This window comes from Artemia sp. Qi Xiang Cuo, chromosome 9 (assembly GCF_049724085.1).
Source record: "Artemia sp. Qi Xiang Cuo chromosome 9, ASM4972408v1, whole genome shotgun sequence".
Classification (NCBI taxonomy): Eukaryota; Metazoa; Arthropoda; class Branchiopoda; order Anostraca; family Artemiidae; genus Artemia; species Artemia sp. Qi Xiang Cuo.
The window spans coordinates 49,620,177-49,643,596 of NC_142802.1; the positions used below are offsets into that span (position 1 = coordinate 49,620,177).

The 23,420-nt window shown below is 36.3% G+C and overlaps 1 protein-coding gene across 1 annotated transcript in view; it reads right to left on the minus strand.

Annotated features, from left to right (window-relative positions):
- The window catches only part of Treh (Trehalase), a 59,362-nt gene extending 40,721 nt beyond the window's left edge, over window positions 1-18,641 (minus strand). Inside the window, exons 1-3 of the mRNA XM_089095009.1 lie at window positions 18,264-18,641; window positions 5,106-5,431; window positions 818-1,136 (exon numbers count right to left, since the gene is read on the minus strand). Of these exons, the coding sequence (XP_088951135.1) occupies window positions 818-1,136; window positions 5,106-5,431; window positions 18,264-18,376 (758 nt within the window). The 5' untranslated portion in view covers window positions 18,377-18,641. The remainder of the gene's footprint in view (window positions 1-817; window positions 1,137-5,105; window positions 5,432-18,263) is intronic.
- Between the last annotated feature and the right edge of the window lie 4,779 nt (window positions 18,642-23,420).

Genomic DNA, 23,420 nt, shown 5'->3' on the forward strand with positions numbered 1-23,420 from the left:
GAATGGCTCTTAAGGTAATGTATTGCTTTTCCGACAGGTAAGTATTAGTTTATTACTATGACATAAGAAGAGTCTTAATGTATAGAGTGCCGAATATAAATATAACAACATATAAGTAACTTTCCACCTCGTCTCCCAACCGAAAGCACTATAGTTGTTTTTTCTCTACACAAAATGTCCCTGACTTCTGCGCATAGCAAACAGAGATGCCTCAGTAATGAAACGAGTTGTTTAAGAAAATGAGTTACGTTTAAAGAAATGAGCCATGCCCAGTACGAACGAAGCCAAAATGAGGTATTTTACCTAATATAATAGAGAGAAAAAAAATCATATTGGGAGCTTTATAGAAAATAGGACACTGGAATTTTTTCTTTTTATACCTTCATAGCTATGACATAGAAAAAAAAACACGCAAGAGCCTTAGAGATAGAAAAAAGAATAGGGTCCTAATTCTTGCTAGTTTCATCTATTTAATCTATTCTTCCATTCTCAAAATGTAGCGTGACCCCGGGTTAGCGGTGCAACCTTACTATGGAATTTCACAGAATATGGGCTCTATTCTTGTTTTTAACGCTTATGTTTAGAACCCTTCAACTAACAGAGTTGAAAAAAAATGTCAGCCCCTCCCCCTCTATGTATGTCCTGGCATAGGATTGTTTCTTTTCTCTTTTTTAGTCGTTTCTCGAAGAACCAGCTGATTTTTCATAATAAAATCAGAAAAGGAATAAATACGAAAAACAGGAGAAGGAAAAACATATACAATCTCGCTCTCGTATAACTTGCTCATACCGATCCCGGGTAAGCCAAATATACTTACTTTAAAAATTCAACGTCTCCTGTAACATTAACATAAAGTTCCACCATTGGAGCAAGAAGTGGAGGCTGAGATCGTTTCTCATAGTATATCCTTCCACCATTGGGTACAAGACCAATGGTATCCACCATCAGCAAAAAGTTCAACAGCATACCCTTCACCGTCTCATGCATGCCCGAGATAAGGAGCCCTTTGATAATCCAATATGAATCCCAGTAGTACGTTTCACGGAAACGACCGCCAGGAATGATGAAAGGGTTAGGGAGATACATCATCGAATATAATTGAGGATTTATTCTCACGTCGTCACGGATTTTTCGACCTGAAAGATGAATGATTAACAGTTAAATCTTGATGTCCAGCTAAGATTAAAAAAGAAGGAAATAACGAGGAAGGCGGAGATAAAAAAAGTTCAAACACCTACCTAAATAGGTTAGTATTATCTTACTGTGGTGGAAGGAGGGGTATGAATGCCAAACTGTCAAGAATATTTCAATACCAGGAAATTTTCTCCTACAGAATAAAATCTGCAACCTCTACCAACTGGAGACCCTGTTGTGCCCCTCTTTTGTGTTGCATTATTTTAACAATACCCGAGTATTTTGTTTTAATTTTGTGCCCAGTCTTTGTTTCAATTCCCTATTTTGTTCCATATCAATAACTTTTGTTCTGCTTTAAATAAAATAACTTTTTAAAATTGATTAAAGAAACGTTTATATTTAGATTATTTTTATTTATTTTTTCTCATTCTCTTCCCTCCATTTACCATCAATGTGTTTTGGCAATTTGAATGATGATGGCAATGTTTCAATCCCCCTGTTCAAATATTTTAAGGCCATTAAAGCTAATTAAAATCAATAAATACCATTACATCTGTGTTACCCATCAACGTAATAGGGGGACGGAGAAAAACTTCTAGATCCCTTATCAGGCTACTGTCCACGTGCCCTTTATGTTTAATTTGCATCAGTTATTTGACAGGACTGGATCGATCATTCACAATAGAATTTTACTAATATTAAAATTCGGTCTATTCCAAAACCCGGTAATAGCTGATGTTAGTAATCAGATTTTACTATTTAACAACGGATAATTTAAATACTGAAATAAACTAATATGGTAATCGTCCCAATATAGTCATATAGTCCTTGTTTCTATTATCGCACAAATGTTCTTGAGCTCTAAGGAACTCCATAGCTCCTCCCAATTCTTTTTATTCCACTTTTCCATCTATTATATATCTTTTTCTTCTTCTTCATGGCTGGATTAGCATGCAGACACTGTCGCATAATCTTATCACTGGAGTTGAATTCCGGGTCCTGCAGGGGGTTGCTGCAGCTGACTTCAAACTCCCGAGTCCCATGTTTCAAAGCAGAGATCAATCTCACTACATCACTACAGGACCATTTATGATGTACCCTCTTCTTGTTTGGATTAGTAGTAGACACTTTCGCATCATCAGGATCAAATTTCGACCCAGCATTGTGTTGCTGTAGCTGAGTTTGAATTCTGGGTCAGGTATTACTTTAATCATTTATCTTCTTCTTGTTGTTTGGATTGTAATGGAGACGCTTTCGCATATTCTCATCATCGGAATCAAATTCAGGGCCCTGCAGCAGTTTGCCGTAGCTGAGTTGCAACTCTGGGTCCGGTATTACCAAGCACATACGGTTACGAAGGACATCCTTTGGCCCAATGAAGACAAAATGGTGATTCTATATTGGAAAAAAGCCTAGAACCTGACAGCGGTAACCTAACTCAGTTTTCTTTCAATGGATATCTGTGGTTGACATTGTTGCTGAGTTAAGGGCTATCCTGTGGATAGCCCTCAATTATAAAAATTAATGAAAAACATAGGTACTTCTTTTTTTACGTAGAGGTCACATCGCTCTTTACTTAATTTTATTTTTTTTAACAATTTCACAGTATTTCATTTCATTTTCTCATTTTGCAGAAAATACTGGGTCAACACCAATATGAAATGTTTCTGCCTACATATTTGAGTCCTTTTCAACAGCAAATTTAATCAATGTAGTTCGCACAGTTTTTTCTTGCAGATTTGTACAGTTTAATCAGAGGTGGTTTTAGGGGAGGGAAAGAGGGGATGCTTACTCCGGGCGCAGAAATTTTAGGGGCGCATAATTTCAAATAAATGATCTAACGGTTATGAACATTTTGTGATTTTTGAATTCTATTTTTATTAAAATAAAGTAGAGGGCGCAGTTAACACATTAAAATAACTTATAAAATGGACGTAATTAATAATAATCTAAATAATAAACTAAAAAATAAGAAAAATGAACTGAAAATTTTCTGGGAGACAAGAGGGCGGGGGGCTACTCGAGATTTTGCCCCGGGTGCAAGAGAGGCCAGAACCACCACTGAGTTTGATACGTAAAAATGTTTCAAATTACATTTTTTATGAGCGAAGTAAATTTTTCTACTCAAAAGTTAATTTTACCTCAAGCGTTTGTACTTGCCAAACTGTATTTTACCATGGCCATCCACAAGTACTATATATCTCGCCCATATGGGACTTTTTATCAAAGACAGAACATTTTTGCCTTTATTTGAAGTTTCTCTTAAGTTACCCGTTGTATTTTAGGAAAAGTTATGTTTTGCAAAAATATTTAGTTTCCGATTCTTTAGTGGCTGTTAGCTCTCAGGAGCGTGTATGTTTTCAAGAGAAGCCTAGATAATTTGTTTCAGGTTTGCTTTTTCGTATTATATATATATATGAGTATTGTATTGAGCAATTTTGTGCTTTGTATTTGTGTGATTTAGAAGTCAAAATTTCTTTTTCGGGTCTCTTCTTTCCTTTTTCATTTATTTACTCCATTTCTTCTTACATGTTTTTAAGCGGGCAAAAGCAAATTTTTCTTATGAGAAAAAAAAAAAAAAAAAAAAAAAAAAAAAAAAGAGCCAGAAGTGCTGTATTTTATAAAGCCTTAAAATGAAGTAGACCGAGCTTACTAATTTGAACTAAGAATAAAATTCAAAATTTTTTTTTCTATTACTATAACTTTTGGTTAAAAGGAATTATGGATTCGAATTCAAATGTTCAGTACCATACCGTATTTATTTTGAACCGTTCAAGTTCGTAACAAATATTTATCACGGTTTATTTATGGTTTTAAATAAAAGAGCAACATGATTTGTGAGATTATTTCAGATCATTTGGAAATATATAAATACAAAGGGTTGAAGTCGGTACAATATTTTTTATTAGAAAAGGACAATCAGAATACTGAATTGGTTTGCCTAAACCAAAGGGGGCAATGACTTCCCGCCGCCTGGTGCACATCTCGGATCGCCACGTGATCCGCGCATTTCCACTACGCTTGTCATACTCCCCAAAACAGTTGTAACAGTTTCGCCACGCTTGGCATGCGCCACGTGGTGTATATGATTTCTGAGATAGATCAACCTCTCGGTCTAAACTCAGTGACTGTTTTTGCATCCGACATAATTCTTTATTTGAGCTCTTTTTCGTCAAGTAAGTCTAATGCGGGGCTTCCACCAGGGTCGCCACCCCTAGTGGTTTGTCACTATTTCTAGTGATTTTTTATATTCCCTAAAAAAAATACTAAATCAGCACATAAATCACTAGACTATTGAAGAAAATCATTAATTAACCAAAAAACACTAAAGTCAAGAGATTTTTTTTCACCGGGCAACCTGGCTTCCACAAAGTCAATTAAGCTAAAAGTATTTCTCAAAGTTCACACATAAAGGTTTGTCCCGCCCACGCAAACAATCCACCATTTCAACTTTACACCGAATAATAGGCTACAGCAACTTAGCTGACATTCTTGGAAGACTTCAATGAAGTTTAATTCTTCTTGACTACGAATAAATTAGACAAACTCATAGGAAAAACGACTTTTTTTTTAATTCTGTGAACAACTTCACGAACTTTATTGGCGCCGTGAGACCCGCATAAGGCTCCAATTTTAAATTTCAAGATCCATGCATTTTGGCTATTGAATAGCTCTTAAATTTGCCTCGTTTTTGTCATGTAATCAAGTAGTTTCAGATTTCACTTACTAAGAACTATAACTCGAACTGGATTTCGAGAAGCCAACATGTCACCACCAACTATACACAAAAATTCGTAGACAGGGATGTAATAGGAAGCAAAGTCGTTAATACATCAAAAAGAGAAAACAGAGCAGGCAACACATAAAAACTATACGCTATTCTGAAAAGCTCGCATAAATCATGAGATTCCTCTGAGATCTGGACCCAAAGCCCTGTCATCCGCTACCCAGTACACACAAAAAGGACATACCTAAAAACGTCCAGGCTTCATGAAGAGAATTTCCCCATATTTTCAAGTTTGTATCTCTAATACCTTCCAAAAAACTTGGGTTAGAATGCCAATCTATCGGATCCCATTCTTCAAATTCTGACCCTTCTGGCTCGAAGTGTAGATTTATAAAAGCAGCCAGTTGGTCCCGGCTGGGATTTTGATCGGTTGAGTTCATCAAAACTTCAAAGCTAGCTAAAACTTCTTCTGGATTTATCTTTAGCTTTTTATCTACAAAGGTTTTCGAGTCTCGAAACAGACCTGCCATCTGTATTGTATGGAGGAACGTTCCATGGCAGTAAATTTCGCTGAAAACAGAGAATAATATACTAATCAATGTCAATAAATCATTTTGGAATGTAATTATTTATAATAACCAATTTAAAATGGTGCTACATTGGGTGGAATAACAAAACGACTAGGAAGTAGGAACCATAGCGACAGCAATGCCACAACAGCATAAAAGCGGTACCGGTTGATTTTTACGCATGCGAGGGCTTGAATATTTTTTTTTTCTAAAACTAAAACGAAGGCGCAAAAAATGGCTGGAATATAATGTCAAATTTTTTATATACACTGTCGTACTCAAAACAAAGGTGACATATTCTTGGTGATTTTACAAGAACACAAAAAAAAACTTTTTTCGTACAAAAATCTTTGAAATTAGGCTACCTACTTTTTATTAGTAAGTTTACCAGACGCTATATCCAAGACAGCTCCGACAACGGAGAAGAAGACAGGGAAATACAGGGCCAGAAATTATAAGATCTCGTCTTTGTGTAAATCGTAGAAGTAATACATTTGTTTGTTAATACGACAAGCCTAGTATCAAAAAACAGAAGGAATAATACATATACAGGGCCATAAATTATAAGATCTCGTCTTTGTGTAATTCGTAAAAGTAATACATTTCTTTGTTAATACGACAAGCCTAGTATCAAAAAACAGAAGGAATAATACATATACAGGGCCATAAATTATAAGATCTCGTCTTTGTGTAATTCGTAAAAGTAATACATTTGTTTGTTAATACGACAAGCCTAGTATCAAAAAACAGAAGGAATAATACATATACAGGGTCATAAATTATAAGATCTCATCTTTTTTTATGTACCTACGTCAATAGCACTATAAACCTTCGCTATCAATTATCACAGAAACAATATTTACAAAAAAAAGAGAAAAAACAATTCTATTTGTGTCAAAGTTTATTGATTGAAGTTGTTTTTTCTTTTCGACTTTTGTTAAATATTGCATATGGTCAAAATTCGATCAGGCTTGTCACTAAAAGTTTGTCAAACTTGACTTGATTTTAGATGTTTTGTTTATTTAATTACGATAGTATCTTGAACATCAAATTTTTCTTATCAATGCTCTCTTATCCAGCATCAAAAATGACCTTTCTTTAAATAGATTTCTATTTCTAGAAATCCAACATTTTCCCAGCCTGAAATGTCCGATGGATTATAAATCAGCGATGCCAAGATCGACGTAACGTCGATATATAATCTTATAAAAACCAGATCGACGTTGCCAAGTGCACTGGCCCAAGGTCTTATACACGATTGGCGTTTTGAACCGTACGATTGTTAACACGCCGAGTTTTGAGTTAACTTCGCTTTTCATACACAATCCAGTAAATTCAGCAAAGTGACGAAAGTGACTAACAATATCTTCTGATATGGGACAAATTTATACTGAACCAAAATTTTAGAAAATTGGAAAACAAAAGCACAAGTGAAAGTCAAGTTTCTACGCCGACAACACAACAAATTCCGCTTTAACTCAATTCTGAACAAAACTTACCTAAGCAAGGGCCACAGGGGAGGACAAAGGGAGGCTTCAGCCCCCCCCCCCAAAAAAAAAGACAAAAAATATTCAGAAAGTGCGAAATTTAACAGAATTTGCAACAAATGTGCTTTACTGATAAAAAATAATCTATTTTCCCTCCTTCTGGGAATTTTTGGCAGACTCCCTTTTGCCCCTTCCATGAAGTTCCGATTTTCTTTAAATCTTATGTCATGATCTACCCCCCTCCCCAATTGAGAAACAACCAGGTTTTGTTTTGTCCCCAAGGGGTGGACAAAAAGCACAATGTTTGCCAATCTATCATTCTTCTTTTGTAAAATCATGAATTATCTCAACATTTCTTTCATTAAAGCCCTAGAAGGTGAGATTGAAGTGGGAGCTTTCGTATAGCTTATTACATGATGTGTGGTCAGTTAAACAAGTAGGCTTATCTAAAACTATCCTTAAACATTTCTCGGGAAAAAAAAAACGTTTCTTTCTTAATCTTTCCAATCATCCACGTTTCAGTCATAGTTAACCAGCGTTGTTAACGTGGCTTCCATTATTCTAAACTTTTCGAAGACTTGTCTTCCTATTCTTCCGAACAACTTTCCATATCGTGATTTTCGTAATACTTAAACCCTTGAAATTGTTACGATCTTATGAAAAGTGATTGGTCCCACCAGTGCAGGTCCTTGACTGCTGACTCCTCATCAATTCTTAAACAAAATGCTTAAGCCGGTTTACAACCGGACAGCAACAAATCCCCAGAGCCTCCAGTTGAGTAGAGGTTTTATGCAACCCTGAATCCATCTTGGTAACTACGTAGTTTTCAGCTCTTGACAATGCACATATACACAAGAATCAAAGTCTTCCATAAGCAATGTCAAGCTTCTTACCTCTGCTTGATTCATTATATATTCAGTACTGCAAACATTATACTATGTCGAGGAGGCAAACCATAACAAATGGCGTAGATAGGAAAGTAGTTTACCCCCTCCCCTCCAAAAAAAACAACACAAAACAGAGAAGGAAGATCCATGGATCCAAATTCAATGCCATATTGTGTTATTTACTAGGCTATTATTACCTCAAGGGTGCCACTCCTCAACGTCACCCTACAGCCCTACTTACAGTGACGATTCTGGCTGACAAACTCGTGAAGGATATAGCCCGAAACCAATACAAGACGACGCAGGCAGGATTGTCCTTCAAGGGATAGGGGTGAAGGAACTTGTAACAGAGTGAATATTACCATAGGAAACAAAAAAAATGCACGGGGAATATATAATTTGGGCGACATATTTGCACATTGAGGAAGGGGGGTGAAAGCAGTAGGTATGAGTTTAGTACGCATAGAGAATATGTCGACTACACTTGGTTTAGCCATATTATGAAGTAAGAATTGTTAGTTTTTGTTGTCTGGTTTCCTTATGTAGAGTGAACCTACTAAACTCATACCAAAATATTGTTTTTTTCTTACATTAACTTAATCTACTTTTTCCACGGACAAAAAAAGAAACACTTTAGTACTTAAATATGTAGAGCAAAAATTGTAGTGTTTCCAAAAGAGCGTAGGCTTCCAGCAAACACTATTAACATGGCTTTGAAAAAAAAGAAGATTTTTGAAACTGACATGAACTCCCATTTTTGAACCTTGGTCCCAAAAAATGCAACAAATAACGTTTTATTACCATAAAGCTTTTGCTAAATTTTTAAACCTTGATGACAAGGCAAAGGAGTTCCTGCTTGTAGCAGAAATACCATCATTGACCGAGCACAATAAAAACCAAAATCCTCTGTACTTGTTCGAGCATTGAAGCGAACAAATCCTCTTGGCTCAGATAACATCTCAACATTATGTTAAAACGCTGCTACATTCAGCAAGTTTGTTTATTATCATCCTTGCTCTAACTATGCTCTAAATTATGGACTCAATCAATAAGAGCTGCCTATATTGTCCCTGCCCCAAACAAAACAGGGATTCATTGAACATACGCTGATTAAGGCTTCTATGTAGTATATTATGATGGGAAAGCATAAAAAAGTGTTTCCACGGGAAGGCGTCAGGACATCGACACGTCAGGGCCACTACCGTCAGGACATCGACAAAATTCGTCAGGACATTGACACGTCAGGACATCGACTGTCACAATCGCTACCCGTCAGAACATCGACACGTTAGTTCATCGACAGTCACAATCACTACCCGTCAGAACGTCGACAGTCATAACATCAACAGTCACAATCGCAACCCGTCAGAACGTCGATAGCCCTAACATCAAATGTTTTTTTTCATAACGAAATCCGTCAGAACCACTAACAGTCAGAATGTCGACAGTCATAACATCGACACGCCATAACATTTAAAATTTTAAAACTTCAGTTTTTGGGGGTTTAGGGGGGAAAGGTACATAGGTTAGGTTAGGTTACGTATTTAATATATACTATGCTTTACCCGCATCCCCCTGATGGGCAAATATATAGCCAAAATTTGTTTCTAAACTATTATATACTTATTACTATTATATAAACTTATAAATTTTTTTACATAACGAAAATCCGGCAGAACCACTAACCGTCAGAACGTCAACACGTTCTGACGGTTTTTTTTAGATGTTATGACGTGTCGATGTTATGACTGTCGACGTTTTGACGGGTAGCGATTGTGACTGTCGATGAACTGACGTATCGATGCTATGACTGTCGACATTCTGACGTGTGGCGATTGTAACTGTTGATGTCCTGACGCGTCGATGATCTGACGGATTTTCCTTGTCAACGAAAAAATGTTTAGTGGTTGTGACGGTTAGATGAAATGGTAGCACCCTGTGTCCACCTCAAAAATATCAGTATCCATGTCCAAATAATCTTCTAAATGACGGACAGCATGCATTCCGATGGGAACGGCCCATACTAGACAGATAATGGCTCAGCATTGAAAGTGTCTTGACTCAGGAATATCACATAGATGTATTTCGAAAGGATGTCGGCCATTTGGACATAAAGGCCTGATAAAAAGGATTCTGGTCCACTCTCTTTTTCTTAAATTATCAGAGACACGGGGCAAAACCCAGCCAAATCTACACCACCTCACTGACGGCAGAGCAGTTAATTGAGTCTTTTCAAGAAACAGACCCCCTTTTAATGCCGCCTTATTTCTTAATGTCATTCGAGAGATCGAGAAGTGAACTAATAGTTGGATGATTAACTTCAATGCAGTAAAAAATAAAACAGGTGCTTGCCTTCCGATCAAAGGTTCCACTCTGTCAACCCGTAGTTTCTTCAGAAATGAATCCACAAAGTTTACCCCTCCCCAAAATTAAATTTATTATATTTTCCTGGGCCACCAAGCTTGTTTGGATCTGATCGCTTCTGCGGTAGAATGCTGGAAGCAATTCTTGTTCCGAAAGCCTTCCATCCAGCTGATATTATTTTTTTGGAAAAATCCGGAATATGACTACTTGATAAATATGGTTATTATTGTTATCAGTGGACTCATAAAAGTGAGTCCAGGCACACGCCAGAAAGGCCCATTGCCTCCACCTAAAAAAACCCAATATAGCACCAATAGCTACTGGGCTATTGGTGCCATCTCGGGCAGGGCATTTTGAGATAGGGCTTCCCTATCTTTTTCATTTTTAGATGAGCCTTTCTTGGTAATGTAAATATTCCCACAAATATTTTTCCCATCGGAATAACCCCAACCAGCATATTCAGACCAGCTTGAGCAGGTAACACTCGTTCCTCAAAATGTGAAATTTGATCCTCAGATCCAGTACTAACAAGGGCATATCCTTCTTTGAAGTCAGATTGCCCCCAAGGAATATCTTCTTGCACCAAGGCTGGTGCTTCACAGGTCCAGGGGGATTGAACCCCAGGTACAATTTTGGCACCCATCATCGGCTTACCATTACTGGTCAGACACTGGGGACGACGGCCAGAGGTTGAACAGTGACTAAAATTAGCATGACCATGTTGAACGTTGATACCACTACCCTCCCTGATAAATACGATTACATATTGCCCACTCTATTATGGGGTTCCCGAGTATTCACACCACTTTAGACAATCCAACTAAGGCTAGTAAGGTAGTCTACAGTGCTGCCAAAGACAATGTTTGTTTGTGCAAGATAATCGTCTTTACTCGTCTCCTTTTAAGAGGAATACCATTATTTGTTAAGGTGACAGAATAAACAGGTAGGATCACTTTCGTCACCTTGAAGCACCCGGGACAATCCACTTGAAAACAGCTCTAGAAGCCCGCCTAGAATCATCTTACTGAAGGGGGGAGGAATATATTTTGTCAAAACAAGCATTTAAGGAGAGGCGTTGAAACCCACTAATTAAACTGGGTAGTTGGGTAGTAACATGGCCAGCAATAGTGTATCAAGCAGCGGGAAATATAACAAAGAATTCGAGAAAATATACTTCATATTTCTTTTCAAAATGAACTATGGTCTAGATCCAATAATTTGTAAATAAAAATTAGATTATTTGAGTCCAGAAACATAATAGTTAGTATCAGGTATTTTCTGTATTAGCGTTGTCATTTGAATTTACTATAAAATTAAACTAAATAAGATAAACATCGTTTCAGATACTTAATTGGCTCTTAGGCAGTCCGTCCTAAAATGAAAGTTGTTAAAAATACTTCAGCAGGATTTAACGCCTATTTTAGTAGCGCGCTACAATAAAAGTAAAAGTATGTGGGGTTAAACTTGGAAACGGCCTAGTTCAAAGGTTCCAATGTATCTGCGAATAGCGTGAATATTTAACTTCCAGATCAAAAGCTATGGTGTCGAAACAATGGTACTTGTGTATTATATGGTACACACTCGAGGAGAGAAGTTAAGTTTAATCCTAATGAAATATACAAAAATATGATGAAAAGGTATGGGGGCCGCACAGGACGGATTATGGTACTTGTGTATTATAAACAACTCACTCAAGTTTACGTTGTGTAAAACTAGAGAACAAACTGGTTTCTTCGGTACTTTAAAGGCAAGTTTGGACTATATATTTGCACATTAGGGAGGGGGGATAAAGTATAGCGGGTCTTCATGCAAAATGTGTTAGGTAGTTTTTTCGCATATTATGAAGTAAGAATTGTTTTCTAACTTCAAATTGCCCAAATACTTTACCTCCACCCCTAATATGCAAATATACAGCCCAAATTACATATTTCCCATCTATTCTGTCACTTCTCTTGTCTCAAGCTATGCTGAAAGAAAATTAACGAAAACACCGGTTTGTTCTCGAGTTTTACGCAGCGTAAACTTGAGCAAGTGGCGTATAATACACAAGTACCCGCATTATATTAAATACCTAACTTAACCCAACCAAAATTACATTTCTATATATTAAATATTTTTCAGATATACCTACAACGTACATTTCAACTGAGACTAAGCTAATTTTCTTCAAATACTGACAGATGTAATAAACCGATTGTTGTCTGATTGAGTAGATCCTAATTCCCGAGTGTGTACCAAATAATACACAAGTGCCGAAACAATTAATATCCAGATAAAATCAAAGTAGGCTATAGTATATGGAAAGTATTACGACAGAACAAGTGGCGATGGCAACTGAAGCAAAGTAGTACATGTCCTTAAATTTCATCGAGGTAGCTAGAGATTTTCTTTCAAAAGTGAACTATGACTAAAGGATGTCATCATAGTGATAAAATATCGATCCTCCTACCCCCCCCCCACACACACCTAAAGGAGTTGAATCCTCCCTGGAATGGAGTCTCACCTATGCCTTCTGAAAATGAGAAGCCTTCAACCTACAGTCCTTTCCCTAGGAAGGGGGGGGGTAATGTCACCCCAAGGCATAGTTATTGGACCTTTCAATTATGCTGAATCAAATAGATATTTTTAAATTTTGATCGAAAAAGTGGGGGGGGGAGGGGGGCTAGTTGCCCTCCAATCCTCTTGATCACTTAAAAAAGACACTAAAACTTTATTTCCGCTCGAACAAGCCCCCTCCCGATCTATTTCGGACCATTGGTTCGATACGATCACCCCCGAAAAAAAAAGAATAAACACACATCTGCGATCTTTCTTCTGTCAAAAAATACAAAATTACACATTTTTATAGATGGGAGCTTGAAACCTCCAAAATATGGTTCTCTGATATGCTGAATCTGATGGTGTGATTTTCATTAAGATCACATGACGTTTTGGTGCTGTTTATCCCCTTTTTGAAAATCAAGAAAATTTTCATAGGCTCGTAGCTTTTAACGGGTAAAATTAACAATGAGTTCTATATATTCCAAATAAAAATAAAAAGCCATATGCATCTACTGTTTCTGTTACAGTAAATCTTCCAATCCTATATGCCCAAATATATACTCTGAATTGCATATATGCAATGAACTTTGTATTATTTTGACAAACTGTTAAATAACGGCGAAGGCCACACTGCCTTTCCATCATAAACAAAAACAAGAAGATCAATAGGGAATTCTTTTCGTATGACAGTGAAGATAATTTGAATGAATATTTTTTTTTTCCTCTCAATGAATCGAAGTCCTGATTGAACTTCGCTGAAGTAAGGATGCATAATTGGTCACATATTGTTGTGAGTCTTTCTTCTTTTATATATTTTTGTCTTGCTAAGGACGGCCCTTGGATATAGGCCGGAAATATTCATTAAAATTATCTTCACTGTCTTACGAAAAGAATTCCCTATTGTTCTTCTTGTTTTTGTTGTTTGAAACTAAAATCAATTTAGAAAAGAGTGACTTGCAGAGAATTCATTGCATATAGGCCTATACAGCTTAGGGTATATCTTTGCACATTAAGAGGGGGGGGGGGGTAAAGTGTACGCCCGACGGAATTGGATCTTATATTTGGATTGAGAATGGAATTCTGATTCTAAAGACAGTCTATTTCTTAGCTATCTCATGAGTGAGTTGTGTCTAATTAGTGAAAGTGAAACAATGCACTTTTAGGGATGATATATGTAAGTATCTACGATTGTTTAAAGCAGTCTTTAGGGTTTCCTTCAAGTATTCCCCTATGTTTAAGCTTTACAAAAGCCATCTCCTGAGTAAAACCTTAGGAAAACCATCTCCCTGAGTAAAACCATTTCAAATATCGTTTGCAATATCAACATTTACATTTTGATCTTCAATATTGATTTTCGGTCCGATATATACATAGGAGACTGGCCCACGATCGGCTGATTTTGACTTGTTTAATTCTCCATGAATTGATTGTTTAATTCTCCATGAATTGATTCAAGCGATAAGAAGTTGCTGAGCATGCCAAAGCAAAAGTAACTCATTCAATACCATCCTTGAAAAAGACAATTAGAAATACTCCGCCATTTTTCCACATGGATGCCTCTCTATCCAAGTGGTCAAGAGTGCCAAACCTGGGCCACCCCAGCACTGGTTTGGTCGTCTCTGGCTTACGTTTGGCCACCGGACAAAAGAAAAAGAAAAGTGACCACGGGAACATTAAAGCTTGTTTTTCGGCTATAAAATTAAGGAAGAATATGGTCAGCATAAAAAAACTACAAAATGAATTTCATTTAAGGTTTAAAAAAAACTAGTGTTAATTTCAAATTATACATTGACTGATCAACACCAAAAGTAAGCCGATCCGCTAATCCTGTTGTTCTACCTGTCAGTGGTTGCAGTTTCATTTCATCTTCTGTCTGTATGACACTATCCATCTCTTCAGTTAGCGTAAAGTCTCTTGCTTTAGTCTCATTCCAAAAGCGGACCTTATATTCTTCAGTAGCTACTTTTTGATAATAATAATATTGGGAACAGAATTACCTTTCTTGCTCTTCGGCTCAATAAGAATGTAATCACCAGCCTTGACTTTCTCAGTGTCAAATTAGAAGTTGTTGGTACGGGGCTTGTCTTCAATGTCTATGCTGGGGTCTGAAGAGTTGTTGTATACAGGATCATCGATGTCAGAATTGTCACTCTAATTGTAACTCTTGTTGCAAGAGACACGCCTTTTCCTTTTTAGTCTTTTCACTTGTCTGACTTTCTTCCGTTCCAGGACTAGGGCTTTTTGGCAGATACAGCTTTTATCCTAGCAATAATGCATTCTTTCATGGGGGTGTCAGTGAGCACTTCTGACTTTTTCATATTTTTTTTCCTGTTGATTTTTTGGGTTTGACTTGATTGATAAAATGCTGCAAGTAAAACAAAGAATGAGGGGCAGTCATCCAGCCAGAAGTATTTTCTGAGCTAATCATGATGGTTCTGGGTAAGCTCCCCTGAGTAAAATTTCCAGACACTGTTTTTGTGGGGAAATAAGTAGAGGAGGGACTGTGTTCCCAACACATTAACAACAGCACAAATTGTGGTAAACTGACCTCTTTCTGCTGACGTGACCTTCCCTACTTACTTCTGGCCTTGCTGTGCAATGATTTTACCAGGCTTGTGGATTTTTTCATACCTGATTCGTCAAAACTTCAGATGTCTTGTGGTCTGAACATGTGTTTATATAGGCCTCAATCCAGGTTCTTAAAGAAAGCTCCTAAACTATGACAGTTAACAGCAGTTGTCTATCATAGGCTTGTACTTATTGGCGTTCTTACTGATAGAGTTTTAAGGTAATCCATAAAACCACGGTACCAATCTTTCCCTGTAATTCCTCCACTGTCTCCACTGCCTTTGCAGTTCCGTTATCCGGTACTTTTTATGCTCTTAATAATGGCATAAGTGCATGCAAATTTACATGCTTCTAGGGGAATACAGTCAAAAGCATATCAGTTATCGTTTTCAAGTAAGTTTTTAGTCTTTTTTCTTGTTCCTCTGTAAATATTTATCATGTGTTGTAACAGGGTGTAATGAAATTCAGGTCCAGACTTTTTTGTGGGATATTCAGCTTCTCAACTTTTTTTTTTATGTAGTCTTGCAGCGTTCCTCTAGGGACACCCAAGGTACTTCCAGAGAATCCAACTGACTTCTTGTAGAATAAGACAGAAAAAACTGCCATTGTATTTTCTTCTGGATCACAGCCACCTTTCCTTATATTCTCTTCTGTTTTACTTTTAATCATCTTATCTTGAACGAAATTTAACAGGAAAAAATAAAAGTTCAGTTCACCTACTGTTCTGAAATGATTCAACAACGCCAGAGATAACACCGTTTTGGGTTTTAAGCTTGCCTTCAACCTTTAAATATGCTGTTTACACAGCTTTTACAAGCATATCCCACTTTTGGAGACCTTGGTACGGCATACCGAATCTACCCTGGGTATTGTGGCCGAACATGGGAGTTCACTATCCCACGGGATGAAAAAATACTAACAGCAAACTGGTGAAGATGGCACGTCTCGGAAGCTGCCAAAAACAGGCAAATAATAAGAGAATACAATGTGAGTTTACAACGCGAGTTTTCTAGTATTCGTAATTAGGCGTAGGCTTTCAGACAAAATTGAACAAAATTCCAGAGTTAATCACCATAAAATCTGATCCAATCTGATATTTTTGGTAAAAGTATTAATTAAAGTCTTTCAGAGCGTTTATAATCCATCAGAAGCCCCATAGGTTTTTATATTGAAACTGTTTGCTTTGGCTAAACGTGGGCCAGTCTCCCCTATACCAATTTTGATATTTAATTTTGCCCAACTGTAAACTTTTGAATTGAATTCTTAGAAGAAGCTGTTATCCAACCATAATGTGATTTGTGTCAAATCGCTTTTGTGGTGTTTATGTTTTCTGGAAATTGGAAGTAGGATAGTAGGTCTCTTGTGTTATACTGTTGCAGGAAAGGTAGAACATGGAAAATGTTAAAGGCCGAGTTTTAGTGAAATATAGAATGACTAGTTTCGAAAGACCTATATTCAAAGGACCTCGGGAAGTATTAGTAAGATCCCTCCCCTCTCCATCATAGAAGCGACTGCCCCCCTCTACACAAGATGCTGCCTACGCCCATGATACCTGGTCTTCACTGAATGTTTGAAGCCCCATAATGAGAAAGACCTGGCGAAGTTAGAAGCTTGTAAAGAGCTTCTCGGACCATGGAACCTTTGTTAATTTTCTAATTAGCTCACTAATAAGATAGCTAAGAAATGAACAAACCTTTAAAATCAGAATTTCATCCTGAAAACTTTCGGAAGTGAACTTTACCACCCCTCCCTTTAATATGCAAATACATTAGGGGTGTGTGTGTGCATAAAATTTGCAAATATATTAGAGGGGGGTGCATATAATGTGCGAATATATTACAGAATTTTTCTTCAAACTGAAGTCACTTTTCTTCAAACTTATGTAACAGTTTAAAATAATGAAAAATTCAATACAAATATACAATTCAGGGTATATGTTTATACATCAGGGGGAGGGGGATAAAGTTCATTTCTGACAAAAATGAGTTAAAATTCTGATTCTAAAGATATGTCGGTACTTGTGCATTATATCTCACCCACCGCTATACACAAAAGAAGTCAAGTTTGGTCAATGCTAATGAAACAAAATAAAATAGGATGAAAATATAATAGTTTAGATACACATTTGGATTATATATTTGCACATTAGGAAGGGTGGGGGGTAAAGCATAGCATATAATAAATACGTAACCTAACCTGACCTAGGTACTTTCCCCCCCCCTAAAACACCAAAAAACAACAGTTTAAAAAATGTAAACTCAATAAGAAATCACGCTTTGCGATCCATTTATATAAAAAATACCCGTTTGTCTGGTTTCCTGTAGTATTTCCTTGTACAGTATAAACCGGTGGGTGAGATATAATGCACAAGTACCGATATGTCTATTTCTTAGCTATCTCATTAGTGAGTTAACGGGAAAATTCACCGAACTTTGAAGCAAAAAGCCTTACAACAAAGAAAAACCTGAATAAATACTGAGCATAAAATTAAAAGAGGTCAAAATCAATGAGTGGTAATCAATTCCTTACAATATCCATAAAGGTACTTGTATGATATAACCCCTATTGCTCAAGTTGTTCATTTATTGACGCAATATAGAACCGGTCTTTTTTGTTAGTTTCTTTCAGCTTAGCGTGAGACAAGACAATAAGGAGTGATAGAATAGATGGAAAATATATAATTTCGGCTATATATTTGCAAACTAGGGGAGGGGGATATTTGGACCGTGTGAAGTTAGAAAACAATTTTTACTTTATAATATGCAGAATAATTGTACCTAGTACATTAGGCATACAGATCCGCTATACTCCCTCCCCCCTATTTTTCAAATATATAGCCCAAATTTCTTAGTAAAGTATTATATTTTATCATAATTAGGTATATTTCATTTAGGATTGAGCGTCAGAGAAACATATTAGAAGAATATTAGGTAGGGGCTATATCATACAAGTACATCCACAAGTCCCAAATATGGTTTAGACTTACCTAGCACAAACAGGCGGTAGTTGTTTTGCTCTTTCACTGAGAATCAGATCGCCTCTACAACTAACTGCTGTAGCAAATCCAAAAACGATGAAAAAACTCAAAAATGCGCACATGTTTAGTGATAAAATATCTTTTATTCTTTTCAACAGTCACTAACAAAAGTTCACTTTTTACTTGCACGTTTGCCTTCTCCTTTCTTTGGTGGACCTTTTCCTCTGAGTCTGCGCAATCTTTTCATTTCCGCTTTGAAATCCTGATGTTCATCTCTGGAAAGAGAATCGAATATCACTTCTATACAGAAATATCACAAAGATGTTGAGCAGGCGAACAGTCTGATACAAGGAATTATTGTATACAGTGTTCTCACCAACCCGAGAGCAAGGATAACTCTGAAGTAAGATCAGGTTATCAAAGGCAAAGGCATCTTTCTTAAAAAAACAACCAATAGAAAACTAGTTTACATAGTCTCAGCCAATAAGCATCGAGTAAGTATTTAGATCAACAAACAACAAATTCCCCCAGTTTAATAGCAAAAATGATTTACCAATTTTAACCTTGAAGAAAAATGCTAATACCTCAAGTTAACTTTCGCAACATGTTTGCCTGTAACATGCAAGTTGTATGAAGTAAAAACATTGCATATAATTCTAAATTTAGCACTATTTTTTTTTTAAGTTATCTTAGAAGATAGACTTCGTACGGACTATAGGCAGGGGTTAGCTCGAATTTAGTATTAGAAAATCTTGAAGGGTTGCCTCTTTTCGCCACAAACTTCATCCATACACAAGCCCAGAACACATGTTGCTTAAAAAGACTTTTTAAGCAGTATTAAAATTACTTTCGCTATAAGCCTAGAATTGGGGCAGTTGAGAAGAAAACATGTAAGAAAACAATTCTTGCTTCGTAATGTGCGGAAAAATTGTAACTAACAAATTTTGAAAGCGATTCCAAACTTTATCCCCCCCCCTCACCCATCATCCCAAATCATGCCCCCTATAACCCAAATTATGTATTTCCCATGCACTTTGCCATGCATCACTCTTGTTACACCCCGTGTACCCATACATTGAAAACGCTGACGAAATCAAGAAACGAAAAAACCTTGGGAAAGATTCAATTTGGGTATGTATCCCAAATAAAGGTGGGTTCCCCGATAAAGGTGCTTCAATAGTGTCGTATTTCATGTTTTAATTCCTAAGGATTACTTTGCAGTCCCAATCACAAGATTTACATCGTTATAACACGCGACAAAAAAAGAGTATCCACATTGACAAGTATAGTACTGAGATATCTAAATTCACCCCGTTCACGTCAATAGCCCGGTGCTGGGATGCTCACAAGGATTTTATTGATAAATTTTCTTCTATCCATTTAATAAAAAGGAATCTTAAATTTCATTTAGTTCAGGATCACTTTTAATTAAGCGTCTTTTTAATATGACTAAGTTATTTGTTTGGATTGTTGTTCTAGGTGAATGTGGGCCTCTCGGCTATCTTTTAGTATTAATTTATTTTTAATAATATTGATTCTTTTTTATATTTATATTTATATTTGGATCCTGGGCTAGCTGCTACTTTCATATTAGTGTTGTATTATTGTATCTTTGGCGTCGTAATTGTCTTTGTATTGTAGCGTAATTTTTTATTGTATCTTTGTCTAGGCCTAGTTTTTCGAGCTTGTCTCCCCATGGGCCTATGTCAATTATATACATGTATATGTTAATAATAAAATGATTGAACTTGAACTTGAGTTACCCCCATTTGGGGTAATCATATGGTTCAGCTAATCCGAAGTGCATTGGAAAGGCCTCACCCTGGGGTTGCCTTTATAATTATCCTGGCGGCTCTCTAGCCAGGTAAGTGGCTAGTAGGACTGGCTAAAAATCTAACATATTAGTAATGTCTTTCAAAATAAATCTGGTTTTCTTAAGTGCGACTCTAAAGCTCCAAGTAGAGAAATTATGTAGCCGTACACAAATTTTTCACGTTAATTAATCAAGTATCTAAATTATTTGTGAAAATAGGAGCTCCCCCGTTCGTTTTCATATGCTTCATTGTATTATGCGTATAACACTCGAAACTTTTTTACGCTTTTACACTTGTCTTCAGCCCCAGATTAATGAGATTTGATTTTTCACCTCCTCTGATAGTTTTCTTCCCCCTTAAAAACTTTTTGCCATCCATTTTGCATCACATTAAGAGATGAGCTGTTTTTTTTCTTGACCAAGATGTTAATTTTTGGGCATATTTTGTCCGTAAAACTTGATCTAGCCATCCTAACCTTTTTTCAGTTCAAGAAATGAAACAATCTTTTTAATAGTTCCTTGTTTGAGTTTTTAAGACTCAGTGTGAAAATTAAATGAATAAAGACCACATTTTACACCTTTACTTTTTACACATTTTTTTATTATTATTTAATTTCTGATCGTTTTTTTTAAATAATTCTGGGACATTCGGCGCTCCAATCTTAGAAATATTCCTCCCCTTCGAAAATCCCTTCCATGGAAATATCCTTTCATGATATAAAGAATACAGTTTAATTTGATAAACCCAGTGTTACGTGACTGAAGTAGGAGCCTTACAGCTTGCCTTAACACTTTGCTTATAATCCTACATCAGGCCGGGATATATGGCCATTAGTCAGCTCCCATAATTTATTTTGCGATAATTTTTTAGGTGGGAGTACGGTTATAGGGCCAACGAGGACCAGGTGCCAGCTCCCACAAGTTTTGGAATTAAATATCGTTTATACGGGGGGGGGGGGGTAAACGATAGCGTGTCGGCATGCCTAATTTATTACGCAAAAATATTTTGCAAATTATTTATTAAGAATTTTTTTATAATTTCATACTGTTATATAGTTTACCCCCGCCCCTAATTTGCAAATATATAGCCCTCGAAGCTCCAACTCGCGCGTCAAGGTAACTAGTTTTGTATTAAGTTTCTCACTCTGCTATAAACACGGTTGAAAAGTTTACACTTTATGTCTAAGCCTCCCCCCCCCCGTATGAAAAAACAGAAAAGGTTTGTCTGATTTGTAAAAAGGTGAAAAATGAATATAAACAGATTTTAATGCATTTTTAAAGTTTGTTTTCTTCATTCCCCCTCCCTCCGAAAAAATCGTTTTATAAACACCGTCCCACCAAAAAAATTTAGATATAACCCTGACAGGCTCATCAACATTAGTTTCCCGTCAAAAGGGGTGCACACATACAACTCGAAGGTATTGCGGATTGACTCCAACTCGTGAAGCAATTTCCAACATCCCCAGGGTTTTAAAAAATTTATTTTAGTGTTCTGGGCCCCCTTGTAGACATTTTTTCAAACATTAAGGTAATGTAAGCAGATACTACAGGTTAGCATCAATGAAATTTCGTAAAAATATTAATTGAGTCTAAAAGAAATAATAAAATAAGAGGGACCAACTTTGTCAAAAATTTAATTTCGGTTATAACTGTCAAATCACACGCAGCAAACATATAAGTTTGTCTTTAGATTTTCATATAAAGTAGAAAATATTTCCCATAATATGGAAGCTTAACTAAATTTATTCTAACAAAATGGAAATTTTCTAATCAAGACTTGGACAAGATTGTGGCCCTAAACCAGACATGTATGAACTAGCGCTTTAGCTAACATTTTTCAGAGTTAGCAAGGATAATTATCGTTAACTCCCGGAAAGTGGGGGGGGGGGTATATTAAAGTATTTTTCGAAATCTAGAGAGGAGAATTTTAGGTGTGTGCTCAATTTTTTTAACAGAAATATTCGAGAAAACACGCTCATTTGCTATGAGAACACCAAGGAAAAATTTACTTGTCTTTAGATTTCTAAATCGTATGAACATTTCCCCAATATCAAAGGTGATCTGAAAGGGAAAAAAACGCTAATTTGTCTTAGGAATCATGGTCGATGGTTCTTTAACAGAATTCAATTTTCAAATGAATAGCTTTTACGATGTTCGACCTATATTTGTACAATCTAAATTTCACGGAGAGTTTTGTTTTAAGAGGAACTGAAGTTTCCGACAAACACTACAAATATAGCAAAAAACCATAACTTACTTTCCAGTTGGCTGCAAGACGTCTCATAAGAAACATCTGGCTTTTGAAAGAAATTTACTTGTGAAATAACTGTTTGTTTCAGCAAAAGGATTTGATATTATTGTTCTTTATTAAGATTACAGCTGCAGCAAATTTTACAACCTAGGAAACATGACAGCAAGTGGAAAGGTGAAAATATTAGTGGAGGAGTTTGAGCGAATTTTGAAGCTACATAATCAAACCTCCGACGATGGAAAAATTCAACTACCTTAGATTCTGACTTGGCCCCATTTGAAAAAGTAACTGTGCAAATTCGCAAACACCCAAATTGTACCTCACAATTTGCAAGAGGTACGAAATACCGAAAAGAAGGGCCATATACTGGCACGAGAATAATTGAAATATTAAAAAAAGATGGCACTTCTTTTAAACCTCCAAGTACAAATCTTCGGCGATGGGAAAATTCAACTACTCTACATTCAGACCTCTAAGTTGATTTTTTCGATATCAAAATTATTTGTTTGTTAAGCTAGTTTTTAAATTCTTGTAGGTTTGAGTTTGATATATTGGTTTTTTTAAAGATGTTTTTTTTTGCCTTTAAGTTTGGATATAAAGAGACAAAAGAAACATCTTTTGTTCCGAGATTTCTTTTGGCTGAAGAAAGGATCAAAATTTTGTGCTCCACAATTGAAAAATTATATTTTGTTAAATTTGTGTGTAAATCAAGGTGCTATTTTTTTGCCTATAAATGTTCTTATACTAAATTGCCCAATAGCCCTTTTCAGGGTTAAAAAAGCTCATAATAACACTCGACACCTGCAAAACTTTATTTTGTTGTGCTATTTATTAGCATCCTAATCATTGTCGTAGAACTGTCTTAACCAGCCTCCTCAAAATACACTGTAATTTTCAATTTAATACCCTTAGCTGTTCCTGGATATTTTTGAAATGTTAGGATTGTGCAGAGCATACAAATTAGAATAGCACACCGAAATAAGAACTCATTGTGAAAATATAATACTAAATACAAACAACCCGATGGCGTGCCACCTCTCCCATCAGCGCGGTGGTGCGCCATCGGGCTGTTCGTATTTAATATCATATTTTTACAATGGTT